General features: G+C 30.2%; 2 protein-coding genes and 1 long non-coding RNA gene across 5 annotated transcripts; 2 read left to right on the forward strand and 1 right to left on the reverse strand.

The window, feature by feature from the left end:
- The first annotated feature begins 4,767 nt into the window (after positions 1-4,767).
- On the forward strand, positions 4,768-8,006 carry LOC110638249 (WUSCHEL-related homeobox 9-like). Of its 3 annotated transcripts, none has more exons than XM_058130245.1 (5): positions 4,768-5,087; positions 5,303-5,580; positions 5,884-6,669; positions 7,069-7,307; positions 7,627-8,006. In XM_058130245.1, the coding sequence occupies exons 2-5, from the start codon at positions 5,442-5,444 to the stop codon at positions 7,630-7,632; spliced, it is 1,170 nt and encodes a 389-aa protein (XP_057986228.1). In that variant the 5' UTR covers positions 4,768-5,087; positions 5,303-5,441; the 3' UTR covers positions 7,633-8,006. The 3 variants fall into 3 exon arrangements, with proteins under 3 accessions (XP_057986228.1, XP_057986227.1, XP_057986229.1); XM_058130244.1 differs by having other exon boundaries at positions 4,769-5,087; positions 5,297-5,580; XM_058130246.1 differs by having other exon boundaries at positions 4,769-5,087; positions 5,297-5,580; positions 7,069-7,283.
- A 6,902-nt stretch (positions 8,007-14,908) lies between these two features.
- On the forward strand, positions 14,909-17,524 carry LOC110638224 (ras-related protein RABA1f). The gene is made up of 2 exons (XM_021788700.2): positions 14,909-15,366; positions 16,648-17,524. The coding sequence occupies exons 1-2, from the start codon at positions 15,146-15,148 to the stop codon at positions 17,078-17,080; spliced, it is 654 nt and encodes a 217-aa protein (XP_021644392.1). The 5' UTR covers positions 14,909-15,145; the 3' UTR covers positions 17,081-17,524.
- A 117-nt stretch (positions 17,525-17,641) lies between these two features.
- LOC110638226 (uncharacterized) lies at positions 17,642-19,535 on the reverse strand. The gene is made up of 2 exons (XR_002491648.2): positions 19,030-19,535; positions 17,642-17,955 (listed from the first exon to the last, which is right to left on the reverse strand). It is a non-coding gene; the product is annotated as an uncharacterized LOC110638226 (long non-coding RNA).
- Positions 19,536-23,711: the final 4,176 nt, after the last annotated feature.

Raw genomic sequence — 23,711 nt, forward strand, 5'->3', positions numbered from 1 at the left:
TTCATAAGGGTCCTAAGGACAGCAGCGTCACTTTTTACGGTTCGAAATTTGAGTTTAAAATGACTTCGCAGTCGTTCCCGATGAGGTCACTCATCGCTGTGACTCTCGGCTCGTTTAACTTCTTATGTTCTGTTTTTCTTATTTATAGTTAACTAATTAAACATTACTAATTATTTGTGTTTATGGCTTCTCAAATTGTCTTAAGTGTGGCCCTAGTCCCATTAATTGTCCAGACCGACACCGGTCACCGGAACAATGAAATATACCAGGCTATGCAACGGGGGTGTTACAAGATGCATGTAATATTTACTAATGTTGATGGAGGAAGCTGAGCTCCCAAATGTTAATTTATCTATTTTAAGAATTGTGAGAATGAGCTGAGTTCTTCAGATTTGTGACATTATGTGTTACAGGTTGTGTGAGTTAATGCTTTCTGTTGAATAGTTCAATTTATAATCAGATTCTGTCCATTTGTTTTCTTAAAATTGAGCAACCCAAATGGGCTTTATGCATGGTTTAGTGTTAGTTAGGCTTATTATGGGCTTTAGAAGCCTTATACTGACCCAAGTCCTAGTGCTGGTCTGATCTAGAAATCATATCATGACAAAATTTATGATACATAACTCCAACCACGGTCAATAGAAGTAGGAATTAAGTATACAAGTGGAATCTTAAGAGACTAGTTGATTCTTAGTTTCTCAATGCTCTATCGTCCAGAAGCACAAAGAGTGTGTTTCAAGAGTTTCTTTTGTTCTTTCATATTGATGTTGTAACTATATAATTTCCATGTGTTTGAAGCTTTTTTTTTTGTTTTTAATATTTTCATATATTTATTATTGTACATTTTTTAGTTGAAAGAGCAAAATTTCTATTTTTTTTTTATAATTTTCAGTAACAAAATTAATCTTTCTTTTGAAAAAAAAATTTAATGGGCTTACTTTGAGTTTTTTTTTTTTTTTTTTTAACAAGAAAGAGATATTTGATTAAAGAAACATTAGTACGGGGCTCCAAGCCTAAAGATAAACTATATCACTTCAACCCAAACCCTTTACAGAAAAGCTAACATATAATTACATGAAGCCCTATATTTACAAACAGGTACATGACCCAAACTTGATTCTCCATTAGCCATGGCATGAAGACTGCATTACCAACACCAGCCAATTGCAAGGGAACTATATATAGAGAAGACACTAAAGCACACAAAGAGAGCTTATAGCCAACCCTAAACCTATCAACAAGGATGAGAGAAATAGCAAACGGGTGTCACACAGGAACAAGGAGCCATATCCAGGCAAGTCAAGAGAGGCATGGTTATAGGAAAGTGCTCAATTTAGACCAACCACTTCACTTCCAATGCTAGCCAGTAAGGAGACCCGCAATCATCTGGACCATCTACATGCATATCGGTACTCACCCTCATCTTCAAGCATGGATTTAAAAGCTAAAAAAAAACAAACCAACTCAACCAAGACACAACCCAACCGAGAGGGGAGAGGGAGGGAATCATCTTATACTTGGGGAGGAGGAGAATGGAAACAAATTATAAAGAGGAGGATAATACTCCTCACTGCAGAGAGACAAGCTCTCACTACTATTCACTAGATTAACCAAACAAAAGAAACACAGCTAAAAACTATCAAAAAAAGAAAAAGAAAATGTATGGGGAGAGGATCGATGACCAATATGCCGAATCTCCCCCTAGACTAAACTGTGATTTAGGGGTTGGGTTTTTAGAGAGAAAAGGGAGGGGAGAGTTTTAGAGAGATGGTAAGTTTCACCGAACATAGCTCACTTGAAGGAATTTTAGGGCAATTTTTACCGATTGTCCCTCAACAAGAAAAATAGGATGGTTAGTAAAAATTATTCCGGTATACCTTTTCCAATGAAAGAAGGCACGTGACGTCATGTGTGAGTAGAATATGATAAGATAAAAAGATATTGCTTTAGCATATGCTTCTCTTCAATCATTTCAGGCACGTTAACTACATATTAGTCAATCTGTCCAATTTTCAATCCAATTTACTGTTAATTAAAAAAAAAAATCAAAATGCCTTTCATTAATGAATTTTAATATGAAAAAAATAGATTTTAAGATTTTGATTTATTAAAAAAATAGTTCATGATGTGGCAAAATTAAAAATTTTAGTTGTTTAAATTTTTAATTTCACAATTAAAAATTTGTAAATTAAATTACATGTTAAAACTTTTAACATAATTAATATAGTTAATTTTACAAAATAACTATTAATTTCAAAATTAATTATTAAAATGTATTTATATTTTATATTATATAATTAAAATGTAAGGACTCATTTGTAATTAAAAAAATAAGGATCATAAAGTAATTAATTAAACTTTAATAATTATAACTATTTACAATTAATTCATATACATTTATTAATTACAAAATGTAAGGGTTTATTTATAAATAGTTATAATATTTAAGGATATTTTATAAAATATGTCAATGATTTTATAAATAATGAAAGTTTTTAAGTAGTTTAAAGTAATTAATTCATATTTTTAATAATTATAATTTATACAGAGTAATCTATAAGTTTTATCAAATATCAGATATTACATTATTTTAAATGTAAAATATATATAATAAATGATATTTAGATTATTTTTGCTAAAATTAATAATGACTTAACTGTGATTTTAATAATAAAGACTAATCGATAAATTTAATAAAATTTCAAAAAAAAAATAAATTTCAAAAATACATGTATTAATCTATAAATTTTACTAAATCTCAATTCTAAACAAGGAAGGAAGCTCAAATGGGAGTGGCCCATTTATATATTTATATTTAATTAATATTAAACACTAAATTTTCAAAAATAACCTTGCCTGTGGACTAAACTATATGTTTTCAAATTTAGAAAATAAAAAGTTATTTTTCTTAAAAATATTTTTGACTGAAAAATTATTTTCATTATTTTTTTTTAATGTCTCAAACACTAAATTATATAAAAAAAATATTTTAAAAAAATATTTTGCATAAAATAAATATATTCTTATTTTCTAATTTTATTTTTTAGAATAAAACCTTTTATAAATTAATAAATCAAGATGATTTAAATAAATACTCATGTGAACTTCGGTTGATGAGACGGTAAATATCCATGTTGGGTGTGAACTTTGGTTGTCGGAATGGAACCGACACCTACACCATACCTTTAACCTTCCCCTCTCCCCCGGCCGTCTTTGCCTGGGGAGAAGAGTTTCAGAGACTCATATATATATATATATGTATATATATATATAGAGAGAGAGAGAGAAATTAAGTAGATCTGTATTTCTTGAAGATCAATGTGAAATTTATCAATGCTCTTCTTCATTTTTTGACGATTAAATTTGTTATTTAATTGAAGAATAATATTATAAAAATAGTTAATATTTATTATAAAATTATATAATTATTTTTATTGATCCACAATAAAAAAAAAATGGGATCAATTTGATCCATCAAACATTTCTGAAAGAAAAAAAAATCCCCTTTGCCAAATCTTTGCAATTTTTTATATATGGGAAATCGTGTAAAGTGTCACTAAATTAATGATTTAATAATTAAATATCGTTTTTATAAAAAAAAATTATTCTTTTATTTTTTATTATGATATAATTAATATTTAATTTTATATCTTTTGAAAAATTGAGCAAAATATTTTTAAATTTTAATTTCATTGTATATACTCTTTTCTGTCTATCTTTATAAACTTAATCATTAATGGTAAAAGTTATTAATAAAATAATAATTTATTCTAAATAAATTTAAAATATTTTCACTTTTTAATAATAACAAAATTTGTTAATAACAAAAATTAAAAATTTATTTTTTAAAATATAAAAATAAAAAATATTAGTTATTACAGAAAAATTATCCTAAAATAAAAGTAAAAAGGAAAATATTAAAAAAATGCATTTGTTAAATTTTAGATCTCATTCACCTACGTACACTTGAATTAAGGATAATAATGAGTCATTATTAAAATTATAATTATTTTAATATAATTTTTATTTTTATATAATTCATATAAATATATATTTTATCATCCATATGAGATTTTAAAAGATGGACTCGATGGATACATCCTGCATGAGACTCCAACTATGAACCAACCACATCAACAATTTCAGAAATCGGTTCAAGGCCTACCTGTTTTTTTAATAAAAGGCTGGGAGGCTTGAAAATTATGGATAATGTTGAGCATTGCTTGTGAATCCCTCTGCTAACTTTATGTGTGACCCGTTCAGCTTCAACGTGCTGGTATGGTAAGGGGTGGATATGCTGTGAGAATATCAAGTGACTTGACTAATTTTTTAAAACCTGAAAATTAAAATTTTATAAAAATTTCATAATTAATTTTCATAATTAAAAATCAAATAGATGAGGGAATTTATTTTTTGAAATTTTTAAAAATTTCATTTTAAAAGTAATTTTTTTTTCTTAAAAAAAAAAAACAGTTTAAGCTTTAGATAAATGGAAAATTTAGAAGAATATTAAAGGAGAAATTCAAATTAGAATGATTTATTACTATATTTGAGAAGTAATTATGCCACAATAATAAATAAATAAAGGCCCTCGAGTCAATCCAAAGCACACCTTCCTAACTTTGCCCAAAGTAACTCGAACCAGCAATTACTGTACCTCCACCGCCTTCCAATCAAACCCTGCATGCCTCTTCTTTCTTGACTTTCAAACACCACAAAGCACTCTCCCCTTATTTATTCCTGCAACAACCTTCCATTAGAATAATCCCACACTTATTATCTACTCACCATTAATACACTGCAAGCAAGCAAAACCAAAGTGAAGCAAGAGAAATCCTCTCCATTGGAATCTGAAACCAAGATAAAACTATATCAAAAAAGAAAGAGACAAACTCATCAGAAGTACCCATTTCTCTAAACTTTTCTCTCTCTTATCTTTTCATTAACACCTTCTGTGTCAACTCTGATGAAGATTCTAATTAAGCACCCCACCATGTATTCTTTTCCTTATCTCTTTTCCTTCTCGTCCGCTGGAAGTGGCTTGTACCTTGAGTAGAGCAGAAGCATTTCAATTTTAATGCAAAACTGTAAGGAAGGGATGGGAGTGTACTTTCTTTCTTCCCCTTTTTATTTATTTTGTTTTCCTTTATTGTTTATCTTGTCACAGGCGATTCCTGTTGTGGGTTTTGTCTATTTTATACATTTTCTTTCTTAGTTTTGTTTTTGTAAATTAATTTTTTATTTTATTTTGGAGATGGGAAGTACAGTTTATTAATTGAGATAAAATTGAACGCAGGGGTAGGTGAGGAGGCTATAAGAAGGGATGTTGTGTTTGACATGAGGATTCAGTGCCAGAAGCTAGGGCTGTATATCTCTTCTTTCTTCTCTTTTGGTTGGCTATTGAGTTGTTCAGCTTAGATTTTGGCCTTTTTATTGCCATCATGTCTTCATCAAACAGACACTGGCCTAGCATGTTCAAGTCCAAGCCCTGCAATACTTACCACCACCGCCAATGGCAGCACGACGTCAACCCATCATCGCTGGTGTCAACTGGTTGCCACAGAAACCCTTACGCATCAGGTATTAGTCACACTGTTTCAATCACAATTAATCATCATTTTTCCCTTCTTTTTTCTTGTCTTCCTTTAATTTCTTGTACACAGAGTATTAATTAACTCGGGCACTTTTAAAGCCTAAAAGAAAAGGCTATAGGCTTTTGTAGGCCCCCGCAGGCTACCACAATCGATAGTTTGTCATCTTTCTACTGATACATTCTTCATTATCCTCTTAAACAGTTCCTTGTAACTAATAATCGTTGATAATTTGGTTTTTGGCGCTCTGGCTAATTTGCGTATTCGATTTATTTATTTATTTTTTAAACAGTTCCTGGATGTGAGGAGCGAAGTCCTGAGCCAAAGCCAAGATGGAACCCAAAGCCTGAGCAAATTCGCATATTGGAAGCAATCTTCAATTCTGGCATGGTGAATCCACCAAGAGAAGAGATTAGGAAGATCAGAGCTCAATTACAAGAATATGGCCAAGTTGGTGATGCCAATGTATTTTACTGGTTTCAAAATAGAAAATCAAGAAGTAAACACAAGCTGAGAGACCTTCAAAACTCAAAGCAACAAACGCATCATACTCCATCAGTTACCACATCAATCACTACCCTCACAGCACCTTCTTCTTCATCATCTTCCTCAGAGAAATCCTCTCCAAAAGGCTCTAAAAGAACTCTCTCTTTGAGCTCTCCAAGCGTTGTTGATGTGTCCAATTCGCCAACCTGTTCGCTGAACCAGACCTATTTTCAAGCACACAGTGAGTTAGTGCCTGAAACTTTTTTCTTCTCGGCTCAGCAGACTGCAGGAGCCGGAGGAGGAGCTGATTCTTTTACACAAGGGTTTTGCTTCTCTGATCTATCAAATGTGGTTCAAGTTCAAGACAATACAGTTGGGCCTTGCACTAACCTTCTGCTGAGCGAAATAATGAGTTCTGATGCTTCGGAAAAAGAAGTTCATCATGAAGACAAGAACATGAAGATGCAACCACACCTTAGCTACCCTGTTACCACTCCAATTACTCACAGCATCAGTCTGGCTCCTTCTCTAACTCTTCCTACCACTAATCCTAATAGCATCACTGTTCCATCTACCATCAGCCAAATTCAAGGTAACTTTTTTTTCTTGAATGCCCTAACTGCAGGCGAGTGAAAAACACGCTCCAACTATGTTTATGGGAATGTAATGTGAGGTAAAGAATCAAAAGTAGGGTAAACTAGGTTTGAGAATATACGTTTGTCCGTTTTCATACCAAATTTACTAAGTATATGTTTGAGTAGATTCACTCCAAGAATCCATAGACATGATTGATGTATATATCCAACCATTTTTGCTTTATTGTAGCACCAAGAGGGAAATGTTACATTTGTCTTATGTAGGTAATGATGGGGATAGATTTGTCTTTTAGAACCACTATTTTGCGAACTCCTGTCTAGATGAACGTATGCATGGCCTGGTCATGGACTTCTGGTTCAGTCCTCTTTCAGAGAAAATGATTGTGTGCTTGCAGGTGCAGGAGAGTCGGCTTCTGTGGGTTCCAGTGGCACAGTAAGATCAACGGTGTTTATCAATGATCTTGCATTTGAAGTGGGAGTGGGGCCTTTCAATCTGAGGGAGGCATTTGGTGATGATTTTGTGCTGATTCACTCCTCTGGTCAGCCTGTTCTCACCAATCAGTGGGGTGTCACTCTCCATCCCCTCCAGCATGGAGCATCCTACTATTTGGTAACGCCTTCCATGAGTGAACACGTTAGTTTAATTCCCCCCACTTAAATTCTAATAGTAATTTTCAATTATTCATGAGCCAATTTGATGAGTTAAATTTAAGAGGGAATGGAACTTGTTTTATGGGTTGACAAAGAATTAATTAATGTTTAAGGGAGGTAAACCTAGCCGTTGGGGTTTGCAAGGGGAATAACGTTGGCATCCAGCTTGAAATTTTTAGTTTCTGAGTTTTCACTCATAATCCACATCATGATTTTGACTTATTCTTTCCTGTGTGAACAGTGAAGCTTTTGTTTACAAAGATGATTAAATTATATATTAATGGAGTTTTCTTGGATTGCAGATTTGAAGGTGGAAAGCTTAAGATTTGGACTAGCTAGCAGTGGTTCCTGTGCTTCTCTTAATTTGTTTCATATCTAGGGTTTGAATATTAGGTTTGCAGCTACTTGTGACTGTTTTATGGATCTTAGAACTTGTGGACCAATTTATTATCTTTCTTCTTATATTATATGTTAAAGCACTATATATATGGAATATGCTCATCTACTTTTGTTGGCATACAAGCGCTAAGACCTTATAATTCTACTGTAGTAAGTGGATGAACTATATGTATATGTATGGTTGAGCTGATGCCATTCTCATATATGGTGTCTGCCAGCTTTTATTGTTTTTAACTTATTATTGAAGGAAACCTTGCCTTGCTGATCTAAGGCATTTATGTGATTCGCCTGAAATTAGGTCAAGCCTGCTATACCTTGTAGCTTCACGAATTGTCATATATATGGCTTGTTACCGTATGATCTATCCATAGCATGAGCTAAAAGCTGTCTTTTTAGACGTGTCAAAACTTGATTGGTTAATTAATTAAGTTTGGACATGCTCAACTACTCTTGATATATAATTAAGTATTTTATATTCAATGATTTGCATTGCTAGATTTAATTAAACATGAGTAATCTTTTGTAGCATATGTAACTCATTATTATTGCTATAGATATATGAATACTTATAGGAATAATTGGGTATGGTAATAATGTATACACACGCAAGGCAGTGAATCTGTAGGAGTAATATATATAGGTTTCATTTTAGAAAGGAGTGTAGATAGTAATGGTATAGATTTGAGTGGAAAGAAATTATTAAGATGTCTCCTGTCAAAGACGTAATTAAGATACAAGTAGAGGAATTATTGGATGCACTCAATGTTCATACTCACTTTCTAAAAACTCAATGTTCATACTCACTTTCTAAAATCAAGGAAGAAACTGCTTTTTATTTTTGTAAAGAGCACTAAATTTTAGTGCTCTAATGTATTTTAAAATTTTCAACATGGAACATTTAACAAATTTTATCATTGCCAATAGTATGCCTACATAGAAAAAGTGTAGCAAATTTCAAACTATTAATATAATATTAAACTTAAATGTATTTTATTATTTATGCATGGCAGTACGTGTGTAACCCTACATAGCCAATAACATTTTTGGATTAAAAACCTATATATGGTATTGGTGGGTGCTATGTCTAAGCCTAGATGGTAGGGAAACAAAGGATATATATAAGAGGAAAAGGATAAATTATAGAGTATATTTGAAAAATATTGTATTTAAATATTTACATAAAAGTAGTTACATTATAAAATTAAAATGATAAAACTCATTATTTTGTGAGTAAAGATATATATGCACTAAATATATCTAATAATTTGTTAAAAATGTACTATTTTTTCTTTGTTTTATTTATTTTTTTCTAAAAAAAATGAAGAAATGAGAGATTTGGTACTGAAATTTTGTATAGGTAGTGAAAATTACAGGATATTACTTATGGTTTGATTTAAACTCAAACCAATGAAACCGGCTTGATTTAATAAATTCATCCCAAACCCTACTCTAAGCCTACCTTTTTCCATTCCTTACAAGTTTGTCTAGCCGTACAAAGAGTAGCCTTCCGTTCTCACCTTATGGGTTAATTATTAATCTGATTTGTTGCTAGCTAGACCTTAATTAAGAACTTAGATTTATTGAGATATCTAAGGTCAATTTGGTTTCAATCTTCACACCTTGCTAGCTATGTAGAGCGTAGACGACAATTGCGAGTTCACTATTATTCCATGCCCAGCAATGCCTTCATTTCATAGTGTTCATACAACCCATCTTCACAAGGATACAAAGACCATCGGTCTCATAAGAGGGAAAATTGAGGGCTTTTATTGCCTCAGAAAAGACAAAATTGAACGACAGTTTGCTTGCAGAATCAGATCATCTGACCTGAAAACGGAAAGTTATTGACGTTGTCCGCGACTAAGATGAGTTGAATTTCAACTTTTTGGGAGCATGAAACATGAAACTACTGTTTCTTTTTTGTTATAGTTATAATCCATATATGAAAACTGAAGAGAGAGAGAGGGAGGAGTGGGTCAACCCATGAGTTGAGTGGTGCAGATTATTTACGTGTACATTGGTGAGAACAGTGATAATACTCAAGACATTGGATTTGACAAAGCAATCGACTTTGATAGATCAATTCCTCTCTCTCCCTCTGCTCCCTACGTCACACTGTGCATTTGCATGAACCATCACGTATTATAATCATGACTACCATGACTCTCCATACAAAGTAAGTAGCAGACCCCATCTCCCTCATCATTTTGTCTCTTTCAATTTGTAGGTTCATTATAACAAGTTCTTGGATACCCCAAGTGAATGGAGATAATCTCACAGAAACAAGAAATTCTAATTAAGATTTTAGAGAGACTGGATGCTACTGCTTCCTCAAACGAGGTATTACAGTGGAGCCATTGATGGGATTGTTCTAGCCTCTCTGCTGAGTGCTCCAACACATACAAGTATTAAACTCAACAATTAGATTCGAGAGTTTAATCACAACTAGAACACCATAATTCATATGAGTTTTAATTAGTTCTTTTTCACTTATTTTCTTTATTATATATTAATAAATTTGAATTCTTGAACTTACATTTTTAACTTATAATTTGTTTGCTTTCTCTGATTAATTTTGCCTACCACTGTTTAAAAAAAAAGTTCATTAATGAAAGAGACAAATTAATGTATTTTAGTTGTTGATTGAGAAATTTCCTTGAGTGTAAATGGATTGATAGTAAAAATGAAAATTATTATTTAGTTTTTTTTAGTATTTCTATTATTTATAATTTTTAAATTAATTAATTGATTTGTGCAGTTTAATTCCGTTAAATTGAATGATCATTTTGTTCATATTAGTGAATCATATCAAATTTACTAAATTTTATAGTTAGCCCTTTTCTTCTTCCTTCTTGGTCTCTTCCCTTTCCTAATTGTCACTCTTCATTTCTCTTTCTCTCCAATTCATCATCAAACGAATGGCCCAAAATCTAAAATTAAAACAAAAACTTATAAATCAACAAACCAAATAAATAAGAATCAAAATTAAATCCAAAAATAAATCTTTTACAAAAAAAGAAAACCCCAAAAAACATGGAAAGTGAATTCTTTCGGCAAAGGAGGAGCATCAACGAGAATGATTAAAAATCAAAATCAAATCAAACTCAGGCTACCGAACCTCTATTTCCTGTGACATATTACTTACATTCTTCTCCTCTTTGGTCTTACCAATACCCTTGGAGAAATCGCACAAAATCAGTCGCCAAAGCCTCCATTTTCACTGCCCCCAACCCCACCACCACCACCACACCCCCCCCCCCCCCCAAAAAAAAAAAAAAAAAGCAAGAGCTAATTGTTAAATTATGATCATTATGTAGCCATTGTCCTTTTTATCTCCTAACCAAACCTGAAATCCATTTAATTTCATAAAACTCAACTTTTATCACTTCTTATCCTCCATACTGTATCGTATCTGTAACGACTTAAATCTGAATTATTATTGGAATTAAAGCACTAACAGATAAAATGCTACCAAAACTTGTAGCAAGCTTAATATTGATATTTCCTTTAACTTTTTTGTATAATATATTTTTATTTAAACATTTAGATATGATCCCCTGTCAGACCATTCATGAAATATCATTTCATTTAATCATTCCCAATTCACTAACAGATTCTACTTACACTTCATGGAGCTCATTTTGTAGGGTCTAGGCAGACTTATTATCATATTCAATTACATTTTTTTTTAAGTTGGAATCTATGTAAATGGGTCTTCCTATCCTTTTTATGTCTTTCATGATTACTTTGAAAACTTTATACTTTCTCATCAAGTCATATATTTCCTTAATATAATATTTTAAAAAATATATAATAGCAAACACATGTCTCAAAATAGCCACAAAATGATGCAAAAGATACAAACATGAATTTCATCAAGTCTTGAAGCTTAATTATACAAAATATGTTGACTAGTGCTTTTGCTCAGGTTTATAAAAGGGATAGACAGAATAAAGGAAGAGATTATATAAATTTAGTGAGTAGAGAATTATAGAGGGAAAGAAAATATATTAATAAATACAATTCAAGTATATGAATGCGTCATTCACATGAATACTTTCACAATACAAACAATTAACACCAAGGCAGCTATATCATTAAAGGTTTCACCTTCCTTTTACTTTCATATTATATCATATATATAAAGTGCCTAGCCCATTACAAAAGCTCATTAAGATTTCCTCTTAACATATCGTATCAAAAAATGGGTCCAGAGACACAGAAATTCCTTACTTGGTTACCCTCGACATTAGAGACACAAAATTATCTTACTTAGACATCCCTTTCCTTTCTTACATGTGTGAGTTCATAATGCATGCATACTCATTCATTTGCTTTTTCTTTATCTTTCCCTTTAAGACCATTGGGTCATCCATAGCTACCAACACAACATAAATACAAATTATGCAGCATCTTTGTGAATTTAATACTATAAAACTATATGTGCAATACCTACATGCAATATATATAATTTAAAATAGTTAAATAATACGTTAGAGCATGCATGATATATTGAAAGCATTTTGTAATTTCTACTTACCTTGATCGTTATCCCTTTTGAATCTGTCACTCACTTTTATTAAGCTATTCCTTTTATTTTTTCTCTCTTCCCATAGTTATATGTCCTAGCATAGAAGAAGAGCATGGGAAATATTTTTAGTTTATAAATATATTAAACATTTAATTTCATCATGTTTCATGGACAGAATCAATTTGGTGGCCAAAGCTAGTAGGCCTCACTCACGTGGTTTTGCTTGTTGATCAACTACCAAAGTTATTCCTTAGGTCATCGATCCTGCGTTTTTATCGAAAGTCCTAAATGCGTTACTTCATTTAACTCAATGGTTTTTTATCCTCAAAATCCATTTATAGTATATCTAATTATTGTTAATTTATCATTATCCTTTAGAAACTAAACTTATCCATTGCATACCCATACATGTGCATTTATAGCATTTAAATCAACCTTAAGGCCATTCCTTCTCATTGCTTTTATTCTTCATCCTACATGTTTATGTATCAATTTACCCAAACCATCTATTAAAACTCTTATAGGATTTAGGAGTTTAAAGAATGATCAATTACTTGTTGGTGATCTTAAAGCCATTGGGTTTCCTACAAGTCTCCTTGACTCTCTATTCCTTTATCAGCACTAGGATTATCAGTGTTTATTGGGTACAGCTTAGTCAATGGTGGGAAGAAGGAAGGGATATGTTTTGGGATAAGATACGTGAAGAGGAGTAAAGGAAGAGGGAGAGATAAGAGAGTAAGAAAGAAAAAGCTCTAGAATGGTTGAGTTAGGAAAATATCTCCCAACCACCCTCCCCCTTCTTCTTTTTAAAATTTCACGATCATTCATAGATTGAACTTAAATATTCAGTGGCTGAATATTTTGTTTTCAAAATTAAATTATTTAAACTAGTAATTTCATGTTACTCTATTTTACACCGTTCTTATGACAATAAAAGACTAAGGTGTGGATGTAACGGTAGGGATGGATTTTTGCGAATCATGAAATTATAGTTAACTCCCTTAATGGTGGCTTACTAGCAAAAAGGGGTGGGTGGGTCATGATCGCAGCAAAATAGGGAAAGTGGAGGGATGGAGAGATATGGACTGTGGGTAGTGAGACAAAGGCAGAAGACTAAAGGGTGAAGCAAATGCAGAAACATCAAACATGGCTTCACAATCAAAGGAAAAATGTGTTGGATTGCAATTAGCATGGGAGGATGGGTTATGCGAAAGAGAGTGAAAATGGGGATAATTGGCACCAAAGATAGGGGATTGGTGGCAAGAAATGGGGATAATAATGGTAATACTTGAAGAAATAAATAATAATTATACAAAAACAAATTTCATAAGAGAGGTTATTATACATTATATAATAATAATTTGTGGGATTGGTGGATTACACTATATTTTTCCTTTAATATCTCTCGCAAAGTAATAAATTTTAAAATAGATAGATCAAAAAACTCAAATTTCAAATTTTTTTATTATCTACTCTTTTAAAAGTAAAAAAAAAAATGTTATTAGCACATAAAATGAAATTTGAGATGAGCACAAAACTTTTTTTTAGGAAAAAAGAAGGATTAAATGAAAAACTATTGATGAAGTTACTTTGATAACAGTCAAATTTAATTAAGAACCCCAAACGTTTCTTTCTTAATTGCCTCTTTAAAATACATTAAGTGCAAGTTTAAATTAGGGCCGAGCAGAATTCAGTTCAAACCAAAAAATCGAATCGAACTGAGTCAATTCGGTTCAATCGGTTCGATTTTAAAATTCAATCGGTTTGGTTCGGTTTTACATTATAAAAATTTCGATTATTTCGGTTCGGTTCGATTTTAAAGAGAAAAAAATCAGTTAAACTGAATCAAACTGAATAGTAATTTATATATTCAAATTGAACTAAATCGAGTAAAATTGATTTTTGAATTGATTTATTTTTATGGGAAATTCATGAATTATATTTAATTTTATATATATTAATTGTTTAACTTCATTGATTAATGGTTATTAGGTTCAAAACCAAAGTTAAAATTAGAACAAATAATTTAAAAATTAAGTCTAAATTAAAAAATCAATCAAAATAACTTGAAAACCAAAGGTTCAATAAGAGTTTATTCGTAAATAATTATAATATTTAAGACTGACATGTAAAAATATATATAAGTTGTAAATAATTATAATATTTAAAAATAAACTGGTAAAAATATAGGGATGAATTATAAAAAAAAAGTTTAAATCAAGGGACTAAATTATCAGTTTTACTAAATCTAAAAGCCTTAGTTATTTTAAATTAAAAATATAATAAAGAGTATTTTAATTATTTTTATTAAAATTAATAAGAAATTGACAGTAATTTTAATGATAGAAACTAATTTATAAATTTATTAAAATGTAAAAGATTTAATAGGTGAGTTTTAAAATTATAGGGGTTAAATTGTAGGTTTTTTAAAATTTTAAGGATTAAATTATAATTTATCATTAAATTTAAAATGTTTCAAAATTATTTTAATATAATTTTTTTTTGAAATTAAAAATTATTTTAATATTATTAAATAAAAATTTTAATATTTTAAATTGAGCGGCCCAGCAAATCCATGTATGATTCGAAACCGACGGTACCAAATTAAAAAAGAAATGGAGAAAAACACAGTTGGTTAGCCATCTGGAAAGCCCACAATTCCAGCGCTCTCTCTCTCTCTCTCTCCCTCTCTCTCTCTCTCTCTCTCTCTCTCTCTCTTTGGTATTTCAAGAAACCTTGCTCCCTGAATCCGTTAATTTTGCTTAAATCCAAGATTCCACCATTCTCAGCCTTCAATTCAAGAAAAAAATAAATTAATTAATATTAATAATAATAATAATTCTAAGAGACGAAAAAGCAAAAGAAGAAAATCGGAAGAGAGCCATTACCAAATGGGAGCATACAGAGCGGACGATGATTACGATTACTTGTTTAAGGTAGTCTTGATTGGAGACTCTGGCGTTGGCAAATCCAACCTCTTGTCTCGTTTTACCAGAAATGAATTCAGCCTTGAATCCAAATCCACCATTGGCGTAGAGTTCGCCACTCGCAGCATCCGCGTTGATGATAAGGTCGTCAAAGCTCAGATTTGGGATACCGCCGGCCAAGAAAGGTTTCACAACCTTTTTTCTTCTTTCATTTCCTTTGCATTCTTATATGTCGTTATTGGGTGCATTGGCATGTTTTTAGATCTCGATTTGATCCCCATGTCCACATTTTTTTTTCCGGTAGTTTTTTTTTTTTTCTTGTGGAATTAAATTGATTTCCTTTTGCTTTTGATCATTTTTGTGTGGCCTAGAAATTTCAATGATTTGGGTAAATTCCAGGCAATTCGTTTATGGTAGAGGATTGTAGTTAATGTTCAAAATCAATTACAACCCAAAATATCGAAGGGATTGATTGAATTATACCTCAGAGCATAAACAATGAATTCTAATTGCAGACATGCCTATGGTAACCTGCTAAAATGCGCAATTGAATACAATAAACCATATTTCCTGTGGCTGAGATGGCTGAAGGGAAAAGGTGATTAGGAGGATGAAGAGAATTAGGGTTTAAAGGATAAGAATTGAGTGCTTGAGAGAGATGATTACCCTGTCATTCTTGGAATGAGTTCATAGGCTTAAATTAAGAAGCTACTCTTTAGTGCTGAATTTAATTCCAAGTTCTCCCTTAATGTACATGTATATTTTTTTTCCATGCAAAAGAATATTTTCTCAAATCCAACATATTTGCTGATTCTGTTTAAATTTCCTTCATTATTTCTGAATTCTCTGTTCTTAATTTTATTGTTCTGTTTGTAATTCCTTGGTTCTGGTTATTATAGAAACTACGTTGATGAAAGTGCTGAAGAGTTTGTTTTGAAGAGTTTGTTTGGATGAGGGTGAGAGAAGGGTAAAAAAAAAAAAATAAGGAGGGATAAATAATTATTTTACTCTTATTTGGAAAGAAGTAAGTTAATGGAGTATAGGAGTAAGTAAGGGTAAATCTTACCCTCTTTTACCCCTCAAATCCTAATTTTTTTTATACCCCAATTTGAGTTGTAAAGAGGGAGAGATTAAAAATTATGAATATTTTAATTTATATTGACCTCTTCCTAAACATAAAGAATATATATTATTTTTTCTTATCTTTTTATTAATTCACTTCTTTCTAAACATGAGATTTTTTTTTATTATAACCCTTCTTGTCATTCTCCTTCTTTATCCTTGCTTACCTTTCCATTACTTACACTTTACTCGCCCCATCCAAACAAACCCAAAGTAACCATCACGTTAAACCTACTTTTCTTTCTGGTTTTGGAAATGTCTTACACAGTGTAATGCAGTTTTGTTATTGGGATGATGATGTTTCAATAATCTCTCTAGCTTAATTTTTTTTCTTTTTGGCAAAGATATCGTGCCATTACAAGTGCATACTATAGAGGTGCCGTGGGAGCTTTACTAGTGTACGATGTCACTCGCCATGTAACATTTGAAAATGTTGAGAGATGGCTAAAGGAGCTTAGGGATCACACAGATGCAAACATTGTGATCATGCTTGTAGGAAACAAGGCCGACCTGCGTCATTTGCGAGCTGTTGCCACTGACGATGCCAAGGGATTTGCTGAACGAGAGAATACCTTTTTCATGGAGACATCTGCTCTGGAATCCATGAATGTGGAGAATGCATTCACAGAGGTGCTGACCCAGATTTATCGAGTCGTTAGCAGGAAGGCTCTTGACATTGGAGATGACCCAGCAGCTTTGCCCAGAGGACAGACAATCAATGTTGGAAGCAAAGATGATGTGTCAGCTGTTAAAAAGGCTGGATGTTGCTCATCTTAAGCATGGGAAAATTGCCTAAAAAATCTCATCTTTGAAGGTATTGGATACGTTAATTATGAAGAGAGTCTAAAGATTATAAAACTTCAGATTCTTTGCCTTGTTCATATCATAGAGATTTGCCCAACGACGTGGAAATGCTATCTCGAAAAATTTGTTAATTCTCTAAACCTAGTGTTCTAAAAGCCAAAGAGGATCTGTATGCCAAAAGTTTAGGATATAAGAATGAATTTGTTGTTCTATTTTGTAGTTGTGTCCCCCATTGTAGTACCTTGATTAATCAATTCCTGAACTTTTATGTACAGTTAGTTGTTTGGGTTAATATAAAAAATAACTTATTTCAACCTCCAAGTGATTATCAGGTTGTGATTCTTTGAGCTTTCAAGGATGGACAATATCATATGAAACAAGGAATAGAAAGGCACTCTTATCTATTTTCCATTATCATATCGCTGAGCTTTCACCAAGCACCATTTTCTTGTCATACATGGTACTTATTACATCTATTCTGGATTTCATTTCCACTGTTTTGTGTTATTAGATGATCTGCCTCGGGCACAAGCATTAGAAGCAGTACACAAGCCAATGTTTTTCATAAAACATTATAAGAAGTGATCTCATCAAGATCTACAACACCCGCTTCTGTGAGAATTTCCTTATATTGCATTACATGCATGTAAGCATATATATTTTGAGCATACCAAAAGGTAGCAAAGACCAAATAATCAAAGACTCAACAACATATGACACAAGTTGATAAAATTACTCTACACTCCAACAACATATGATTCAATATGACATTGTACATCAAAACCAGCAGAAAATTTATACCTAGACCAGCTGATGTTATGTCTTCATCTTCATTTTTCTTATGGCAACTGCAAAATAAATATTCATCATGAATTAATAGTCCATCATGGTAAGATTCTCACAATGCCTTAAGTCAATTTTATCACAATCAAGAATAATCAATAGGTTTTCGGTTATGGTAGCAGGAGAGACTCAACTACCATATTTTTAAGTAAAACCCAGCTCTGAGATTAACAAAATAAAGAACCAAATGGAAGGAGACGAGAAGAAACACATAATAGTCCCAATTGGGCTACCGATTAGACTTTAACAGCCAGGTGGGAGGAGATATGAGAATGACCAATTGGAATCAGATCGTCCGATCAATGAAATAGTATGACTAAAAATGTGCAAGGAGTTTAAAAGTAACATCTTTCTTGCTTTACATGGTTCATTTTATGAAACAAACATCCAACAAATAAGACCAACAGGATGATCACCTCAACCTTGCAAAGAAATTTCAAATATGCTAATTGCGGTGGAACATAATGCTATTTCAGGGCAAAGCAATTTGCACTTCACATGTTATAAAACATGTGAGGAACCAAAAAAATATGAGCAGCAAAAGAAGCTTCATGATTCCCCAAGTTACCTATGTTAATAAGACCAAAGACTATAATTCATAACACTGGAAGATGTGTGAAGAAGTTGCCTATGGCAGACTTCTAGCCAGTTCTCAAATAGGAATGATCCCCTTCTAAAACTTTAGCAACAAAATTCATCGAGTTTAAATAGCAACTCTTTGTTGAGCATGTCCATAAGCCATTTCAATTCAAGCAACTCAGAAAATTAAAATTCAGCTAGCAAATTCACAGACATATAAGGCAGCTATTGGTTATTACTCCCTTGAATATTCACTGGTTCTTAACATTTAATGAATCATATCACCACTTTACTCAAATCATAGATTATGTGCCTTGTAATATTTGATCTCCAGTAAATTAGACGATGCAGATGCACAAGCACAGATAAGCATATACAAGTCCAAGAATTTCTCCCTACTCAAAGCCGAAGGCCACAGACTCCATAATTCATAATCATAGCTCACTCCCAAAATCATAATCAGAATTTCATTAATGAAGCCCCAGATATAAATCACTCACTTATCACCGGCGAGATTCATTGGCATCATTAGGAGGAGAAGAGGCAGAAGAGGAATCATCATTCTTGAAAGAGGGAAGAGGATTAGCGCCCTTGATAATCCAACCCAGAGCAAAGAAAGAGAGACCCGCGAGAATTGCTGTCCCCCAAGCGTGGGAGTACCATCTGCTGTACTGCCGTATCGCAAACCTCCACTGTTCCCTCAGCGTTGCCTGGTCCGGGTTTGCCGCGTCGGGCGGGTGCGGGTAGCGGACCTTTTGGGCCGAGAAGTTCGCGTTACCGTTGGTGTTGCCATTTTTGATTTCAGAAGGAATTTTAGAAGAAGAAGAAGAAGAAGAAGAAGAAGAAGAAGGATCAGAAGGAGGAAGGTTTTGGGGGTCAGGCATAGGCACTTTACTGTGGTTCGGTGCCTACAGGCCACAGCTGGGTGACATATTATGCTTGTCTTGCATTTTCTCGGTTTCGCTGACTTGTACATCCCTTAATTTGCCACCCGCCGTGAGAGTAGTAGAAATTTCTAGATCTTTTATATTTAATTATTATTAAAATACTTGTGGAAAAAAAAAAAAAAAGTGTGCGGGAGAGTGTGCAGTATGCGCGTGAGCTTAACCCTCCGCATATAAGTTGTAGGCACCTAATCCGTTTGCGCAAAGGGTTGATCTTTCAAAATCTCGTATTCATTATAGATAGTCAGTATAAATAATTTCTGAGGTAATATATTTTGATATATTCTATCACTAAATTATCTGAGTTCGTATGTATATCTTTTAAAAAAAATAAAATTTTATTTATCTACTATTATTAATTAAAACTTCATACTTTTTATGAGTAAATTTTAAAAAGTATTTCTAAATTTATATAATTATAATATTATATTTTTTTAAATTTAAAATATAACATAAAATTTTTTTAATTTTTAAATTTTATACAAAAAAGTTTCTATAACTTTCAATTATTATTTTTTTAGTTATACACTAATGTGAACGGCTCCAACATAGTGCTTAATCAATATTTATCTCTTATTTCTTATGCACTGTATAAAATTATTCTCTCTATATATAAAAAAATTATTATCTCTATAGAGAATAATTTAATTTACACATTATTTGAAAAAGTAAAAAGAAATATCAATTAAATGCTATTCTAAAACTGTTCAGTCAGTATCTAATTAGAATATTGGTGATTGAAGATTAAGGGATTTTATTGTTCAAAATTTGAAAGTTAAGAGAGTTTTACAATAAACTTTTAAATTAAAAGACTATGATATTATAATTATATAACTTTAGGACAATTGTTGTCGTTTATCTTTTTCTATTTAAAACATTATATGAATTAATAATAAATTTTAATCAAATTAAATTAAATTACATAAACATCTCAATCCAATAACCAATCTAACAAATTCTAACATAAGTTTAGCTGCTTTCTTAATTAATTAGAGTCCATATTATAATTGTATTAATGTGTATATGAATAAATTTTAATTTAGTGATATTAAAATATTCTTTTAATTATTTAAATTTTAATTAGAATTAATTATATATATATATAAAATATAAAATATAAAATTTTAATTTTTTATAAATAAAAAAAATTCCCTGAGATGATCTAATGTGAAGGTTAAAAAAAAAAAAAAAACTTTGATTAAGAGAATTTTAAAAGTGTCAACTTACATTCACTAGTTTAGTGATAAAAACCAGTTAGAAAATCTTTCCATTCCCATTTAATGTGAGACCTTCCATAAACAATAGAGATAAATTTTATCTATATTATATATATTATATATAAATATATGAAGAAAGGGAATGTTTTACTTAAATTTTTTATTTTTAAAATTAATTATAATTATATTTTATTATTTAAATTAATTTTAAAATTTGTATAAATTTAAAATTTTTAATTTTAAAGTTTATATAAATTTAAAATTCTTAATCCTACTTATACTTAACTTCAATTAAAAATAAAATTTTATAATAAGTAATTAATTAACATAAAAAATTAATAAATAAAAAAATATTATTAATCTATCCTTGATTTTTTTTATTATAATCTATATAATATATAAAGGTGAGAGGGAACAGTAACATTACCAAAAATACCCTTTATGATTTGTGTTATTTACAATTATATTTTCTCATTATTTAAAGTAATAAAAAAATTAAATTTAATTAGCTATTAAAAATCTATATATTTAAAAAAAAGTTAAAATTTCAATTCTAATTCAATTATAACTCAAAAGCAATATTAAAATTTTAAATATCAAAATCAATATTTTATAATAAAAATAACGTGAACAGGAAAAAACATTTAATTTTTAATAATTCTATTACAAATAAATATCAAAAGCAATATTTTATAATAAAAAATAACATAAAGAGAATAAAAACTTTTAATTTGTAATAATTTTATTATTACAAATAAGACTATAATACAAATAAAACTCTTGTAATGAATCCTAAGTTAAAAAAAAAAAAAAAAAACTAACTCGGTCATTATAATTTCATATATTAAATTTATGATGATTTTTTCATGTTAAATATATAAATAATTAATAATTTAATATTAAAAAATATTGTTTATGTATAAAAAATTAAATAAAATCTATTAAATAATGAAGATCACATTAACAAATTAAGATATTAATATAATTATTAAATTAAAGGTAACATAGACCGGTAAATTTACAACTCATTATTATTAACACCGGCTATAAATCTAACAAACTACAATCCTTTTTATATATTAAATCATAAAAAAAATCTATTTAATATAAGCCATAAAATAAATAGAAAAAAAAGAAAATTATTATATATTATATTATAAAAGTAATTGCCATTAATATAAGCCATATAATCAATAAAAAAAAATATTTTTAATATATTGGCAAATAAATTTTAAATTTATTGATATATTGTGTCAAACCAATAAATAAAAAAAAGTTTTGATATATATATATATATATAGGAGAGAGTTAAAAAATAAAATAGAAATAGGTAGAAAATAAAAATTTATTTTGTTTTCCTATTTTACCTTGGAAATTTTTTAACTTAAATTCATTTAAAACAAAAAACTTTAAAATAAATCTTTTTTAAATTCAAAGTTGTATTTTGATAAATTGTCTACTATATTACTAAACAAAATAATTTAAGTGCTTGTTCCCAAACATAGTTTTATTTATTTATTATCATATTTAATATAAAAAAGAAAAAAAAAAGGTTTTTCCTACAAGTCTACCATCTTATCTTAATATTTAAAAATAATTATAAAAAATTGTGTTTGAAATATAATATATCTTAAATAAAATAAAAATATCATAAAATTAAAAAATAAAGAAATTAATTAAAAAAACTCTATATAGTATTAGGTTTTTAATAGAATTCTCACGTAATAGTGTTTAAATGAGATTATAAGAGTTTGACTTTTGGTTTGTATAAGAATGTGGCCAATGAAATTACATAAATATAATGAAGATAAACATTATCTAATAGATTCTCTTGAAGAAAATATATAAATAACTCTAAAGAAAATAAGTGTAATTCTAATGAATGTATAGAGACTGGGGAGAGTCACCATCCATAAGCCCATTTTGTGGATGGTGTGTGTTACCTCAAAAAAATTTTAAGGGCAAAAAAAAAACTCAAGTGTTGAACCTATTTCTAATAATATAATCTAACTTTTTATTAATAGTAATTACATTTTTTTTTTTTGAAAAGTTGAATAATTTTATTAAAATAGAACTATAGCTAGAAAACTAGTTATGGAAACCAGTTGCATACTTACATAAACCATTCATTTTGTAGGAATTTGAAAGGTACAAAAGGGTGATCTGGTAGCATATAGATTTTCATCAAATGATTCAATATAGTGTTGATGAAAGGGTCTATTCTGTTTGCATTAAAAAATTATGTAGAGATCAATAATACAATCACTTTGTTCAAAGAACTTTCCTTAGAAAGTCTTGCTATTTATGAACTCCAAGCTACAGTTTGATGAAAATCTGGGGGAATAAGCGATAAAGAAGAGCATGGAGAAGAGAGGAGTTAAAAGGTCATCAATGAAGCAAGCAGAGAGTACATTGGAGTCAGGTGCAGAGAAGAGAGGGAGAGATAATGATGGCCTTAATGTGAAGGTTACGGGTGGGAGTCAAGGAGAGAGTCAGGAAGAGGTCAAGGAGGTACTAGTGATTTTTGTATGTATGATGCAAATTATAATTTAAAATTGTTTATCATTTATTATTTTTTTCAAATGATAAGAGAATATTAGAAAAGGGTGAGATTGTACTGTGAACTTGCATATTAGTGTTTATGGTAATCATTGCAAATTGACAAAATATGTAGGTAGGGATAACATGAATGATAGATCATCTTGATCTTTTATTTGTTGCACTTTGTATTCTTTTAAGGCATCAATTTGCTATTGGTTAATCAAAATAAGATTTTGATAAACTCAAACAAATTGAGAAAAATAATGAAATCAATGAAAAATAATGAATGAACGGGTTTTTCATAAATTTTTAATGTTAGAAATTTCATTCGAATTACTGTATATAGATTTGTAATATTTTATGAATGTTCTATGTTTATTATTTACAATTGGAGAAATTATATGTATCTTTATTATGCAATATTTGAGAAATACAAATTGAATTGAATATTTAAGACAAAAGTCAAAATTTTCAATTTTA

The sequence above is a fragment of the Hevea brasiliensis genome, chromosome 11 (assembly GCF_030052815.1).
Source record: "Hevea brasiliensis isolate MT/VB/25A 57/8 chromosome 11, ASM3005281v1, whole genome shotgun sequence".
Taxonomy (NCBI): domain Eukaryota; kingdom Viridiplantae; phylum Streptophyta; class Magnoliopsida; order Malpighiales; family Euphorbiaceae; genus Hevea; species Hevea brasiliensis.

Excerpts from the sequence above, each read along its gene's own strand:
- LOC110638224 (XM_021788700.2), top strand. The coding sequence starts at position 15,146 with ATGGGAGCATACAGAGCGGACGATGATTACGATTACTTGTTTAAGGTA. Across the intron at positions 15,367-16,647 it reads GATACCGCCGGCCAAGAAAG|ATATCGTGCCATTACAAGTG; the intron begins GTTTCACAACCT and ends TTTTTGGCAAAG.
- LOC110638249 (XM_058130245.1), top strand. The coding sequence starts at position 5,442 with ATGTCTTCATCAAACAGACACTGGCCTAGCATGTTCAAGTCCAAGCCC. Across the intron at positions 5,581-5,883 it reads CAGAAACCCTTACGCATCAG|TTCCTGGATGTGAGGAGCGA; the intron begins GTATTAGTCACA and ends TTTTTTAAACAG. Across the intron at positions 6,670-7,068 it reads TACCATCAGCCAAATTCAAG|GTGCAGGAGAGTCGGCTTCT; the intron begins GTAACTTTTTTT and ends GTGTGCTTGCAG.